Raw genomic sequence first — 4073 nt, 5'->3', positions numbered from 1 at the left:
ATGTACCTCCAATGTAGATTTTACTTGCGCATTAATAAACTAGAGTGCACCCAAAAAAGTTTTTCAAACTATTGTCTCATACGCATAATGTCACAAAATTTCAGAAGCAAAATGATAGCCACAAATAAATATTGTGTATGTGAGATAGCACCAATGTCTAGTAGACCATAAAGTATAAACATGAACTAATTCTCATCGGCGGAGTCATCCACAAATAAAGTCCGTCGTCTCCTCTTCTCCCTCAACTCATAGTTATATGATTTGTCGTTCCTTTCCATGTGCATGGCCATACTCTCTGCGTAAGTTGGTAATTCACTTCAAAATGAAACTCTTGAACTCCCTTACATGTGTAAATGAAAGGTATTCATTCAAAATAAAGAACAACATTTTATACTCACTAGTCCAATGGCACAGCAACATTGATTTCTTCCTCCTCAGCATCGACGTCCATGAGCATATGCTGCTGTGTAGATGATCCCACACCTGCATAAATAGCATCCACCACTCCTAGAAGTAGTCCAGCACATATCTCTGGGTCATTGTCTATTGCCAAGCAAGGGCGACCAGAGTGGAGTGCAGCCCTCAATCCTGGTCCTATCCCTGCCCCCATCTCAAGAATGGAACCATTTGGAGGACACAACATCTCCAAGAACATAAGTATGAATGCAGGACTCTTCTCAAGAGATCCACGCCATGCACCTCCCTTCCCAACTCTTTTGGAATGATGGACAAAAGGCAAGTAATGTGGAAGCAAGTTGCCATCTAAACTCATCCTCATCATGGAGGCCACACCCTTTGCTGATTGCATGTTAAATGTGGGTCTTTGTCCTATCCTCCTCATAGCCATAGCATGGAAAACATAAGACTATTCAAAAAAGCATGAGTCAATTTCTATGTGATTTATGATACAGAAGTAGAAGCAAACATACATATGAAGACTCACCTTCACACCAATCCCAAGTGTGTCTGAAATGCCTTGAGGTTCCATGCTTTGTACGATCCATCTGCTTGAAACAAAACAATATGTACCAGAATCAGACCCTAGCCTATAACCTGCAAGACTTCATGAAGTGTTCAACACAAATAAATTTACCTGCAAGCTACCTCCATTTTTAATCTTACTGCATAGCGCTCCACAGTAGGCAGAGTAGATGGGGAACAGAAAACCAATGTCCACCCATTGTCATCCATCACAGCTGCAGCAACGGCCAAGGAAGAGGAGATATGATCTTCTGTGATAACATTCCAAGGTGGAACCTCTCCTTTATCACCTGTAGCATACCCTGTGGGAAGATCCACAATGCAACAGTCCACACTCCATGTGCATTGTTTAGAGTTTCGTTTCTTCCCTTGTTGGTGTAGAAGTGCAAAAAAATTGCGTACTTCTTGATATCCATCTGCAAGCTGTGATTGCACTATCTCTTTGCCCAATTTGATATAGTCAAACTCCCATACCCTTACCCAACTCCTAGGTGTGAGGGGATGTTTCCAACGTGGTAGAAAAGATAGTGGAACCCAAATAAATTCAATGGAGAAAGGCTTTCTTACTATCCCAGAGTCATCAACTTCCGGAGTATCTGCAAACATAATGCATATCAAATGATAATACTAGACTAAAAGGAATTTGAAAACCTCAACAAAGATTTTGCAGCTTACCATCTCCATCCAAGTCGGTATTCTTTCTTCTCCCTGGTTTTGCAGGATCAGGATTCCCTATATTTTCCTTTTGTTTCTCCACCAACATCTTTTGTTGCTCCTCCAGATTTTTACGCTGCTCCTCCGTCATGTCTCCAGAGGATCCAGAATCAGATTTACATTGACCTTTCGAATGCCTTATCAAGAAACCCATGGAGCAAGTCAATCACAAAAAACTAGTTAAGAACAAGAGGCACATAAATAACCAACATGAGAAATATACCTCTCTAGCATTAATGCCTCCTCCTCCACACACTTTCCACTACTCATCTCTATCCACCATGGACAATGCTTTCTCTCCCACTCTGAAAGCCTTATAGTTCCTTTTGCAGTCATGTCCTCACGAAAGACTTTATGTGTGTACATGCAATATGTAGGAGGATTGAGCACTGTCCATGCCTTGCAAATAGATGGAATGGTTTGTATCTTTTTTGTTTCCAGCAAATGAAGAATAAACCTATTCAAAACCCAAGCAGTTGAAAGCATAAGAACACTATGAAATAGAAATTCAAGAATAAGGCAATGAAAGATGAATGTTTACCTATAAACAACTCTTCTGCTTGCATTCACAAGGTCAACCTGTTTTGCAGGCATAGTAGCCACAGACATGAAGGATGCAAAAGGCTCATACAAATCACTCCGATGTCTTGCTACAATATCCTCAAAATATTCGCATAGTGTAGGATGCTCTGGCAACTCCAAAGGAGAAACACCAACAAAGGAAGCCTGAACCTGTGACAATAACCTATGACACTCTTCAAGAACTTGGTCCATAAAAACTTCCTTTGCAAGCCACCCAATGAAGGCATGGTCACTTGATGGCATTCCATAACTATTCTTCAAATTCAAATCAGACCCAAGTAAAGATAATAATGAAAGCTGCCTAGCCTTGCTGCAAGAAGCAATGGCCACTTGATACAACTTGTCTAGTGTAATTTTAGCAGTTGTGTCTTCATATGGCAAGGACCATAATTTGTGAAACCAATCTTTGCCATGTGCAGGATTTATTATTGACAAAATCTGTGAAAACCACACAAAAGAAATTCAGCTTGACATTTGAAAGCAATACATAGTAATACTAGACAAAGGAAAATGCACACTCACCCTATGCACCTTTCTCCTGTATGTTTGAGTGACTGTTCTTTTAATACCAGCTATTTTAACAACTCTTTCATCTTTATCCAATCCAGGAGGCAGCTTCTTACAAGCTACTTCAAAATCAGATTTCCACTTGCCCTACAAAAGCAAGTATGCAGCAAAGCTATAATTCAAACTATATAAAGGAAGTGATGAAGTAAAAGCAAAAAGAAAGAAAGCATGAGGTAGAAAGTATAAGAACTCACAGCATAAACCATGCGACCAAGAATGGCCTGTGTGAGGGGATACCAAACCCTTCTTCCTTGACCAATCTCCTTTTGCCGTACAACCTCAATATTTTTCTTTTCTTCTTCCGTGAAATCCTCTAGAAATACTTGTGCATCACAACTAACAAGTGTACTTGTATGATACAAGTAATCTTAAAGATTTGTTGTGACAATTGCCTCCTCATTCAATCTGGACAATGGAATCTATTTTAGCATTAAAGTTGAAAATAGAAATGTGTTCTTGAAACAACTAGTAGAAGAAAGAAAGATGATACTCACAAGTTAAACCTTTGTAAAGCTGCAATCAATCTCAACTCATTGTCAGGCTCCGGAGCTATAATATGTGCATGAATCCTGATATGCCTTGCCTTGTTATTAACAAAGACCTCCCCAATGCTCTCCATCCATGAGGCAGTTCGATGGTTTCCCTCCCACACATATAACATCTTGCAGGACAAGAATTCCCATGCAGGAGTCTGTTGAAGCTCATGCTCAAACTCATCATTCACAGCATGCCAATGCTTATCCCATGAAGCTCTTATCTCATCGTCCACCACTTTGGTTGTCCCATCAGACATCCCAACTGAAATAATAAAGGACCCCTTTATAGGGACATATCCCTCCATCTCAAATGCTCTCTTGAGAATGGAGAGGTCATTCCTAAGTTGTCTCACCTTAGGGTTAATAAGTAATCTACACAAAGGGATACGGGGAGGTACCATTCCTCTATTGACAGTTATGGACTCAAGAAAATCACTTCCAACATTACTATCCATTGATTCAGGGACAAATTCATCACCTTCCGTATCAACCTTAGCCTTTCCACTATCCTTCTTGCTAGCAGACTCTTTCTCCACTGACATCTCTTCAACCTCCTCTGCATTTGGAGATTTGGCTTGTGTATCGGCAGATGTGGGGGATGGTGTTGTTGGTGCTTGCTCTTTCTTTTTTGCAGTCTTTTTCTTCTTACCAGCAGCCTGTCCACCTATTGGAGATTTTCTCTTTCCTGACCTA

At 40.4% G+C, this 4073-nt stretch overlaps 1 protein-coding gene across 3 annotated transcripts; it reads right to left on the bottom strand.

Annotated features, from left to right (window-relative positions):
* Nucleotides 1-205: 205 nt before the first annotated feature.
* Nucleotides 206-3648, bottom strand: LOC147893055 (uncharacterized). 3 transcript variants are annotated; one of them, XM_087387705.1, is made up of 9 exons: nucleotides 3039-3179; nucleotides 2800-2931; nucleotides 2237-2440; nucleotides 1919-2152; nucleotides 1657-1832; nucleotides 1094-1577; nucleotides 944-1004; nucleotides 399-865; nucleotides 206-295 (listed from the first exon to the last, which is right to left on the bottom strand). In XM_087387705.1, coding segments are annotated over exons 3-9 (1491 nt in total). In that variant the 5' UTR covers nucleotides 2305-2440; nucleotides 2800-2931; nucleotides 3039-3179; the 3' UTR covers nucleotides 206-294. The 3 variants fall into 3 exon arrangements, with proteins under 3 accessions (XP_087243831.1, XP_087243830.1, XP_087243832.1); XM_087387704.1 differs by lacking the exons at nucleotides 2800-2931; nucleotides 3039-3179 and adding an exon at nucleotides 3617-3648 and having other exon boundaries at nucleotides 2237-2421; XM_087387706.1 differs by lacking the exon at nucleotides 2237-2440.
* Between the last annotated feature and the right edge of the window lie 425 nt (nucleotides 3649-4073).

This window comes from Dipteris shenzhenensis, chromosome 16, assembly GCF_047967505.1.
Source record: "Dipteris shenzhenensis isolate YYH24624 ecotype China chromosome 16, Dip_SZ_1.0, whole genome shotgun sequence".
In the NCBI taxonomy this organism is placed as follows: Eukaryota; Viridiplantae; Streptophyta; class Polypodiopsida; order Gleicheniales; family Dipteridaceae; genus Dipteris; species Dipteris shenzhenensis.
This window is presented reverse-complemented; position numbering and strand designations above follow the sequence as displayed.

Coding starts and splice junctions, on each gene's coding strand:
- LOC147893055 (XM_087387704.1), bottom strand. CDS start 3,637: ATGTCTGATGGGACAACCAAA. Junction 2,422..3,616: donor TGTCTGATGGGACAACCAAA/GTGGTGGACGAT, acceptor TCACAGGTTCAG/GCTTCCTTTGTTGGTGTTTC. Junction 1,005..1,093: donor AAAATGGAGGTAGCTTGCAG/GTAAATTTATTT, acceptor TGTTTCAAGCAG/ATGGATCGTACAAAGCATGG.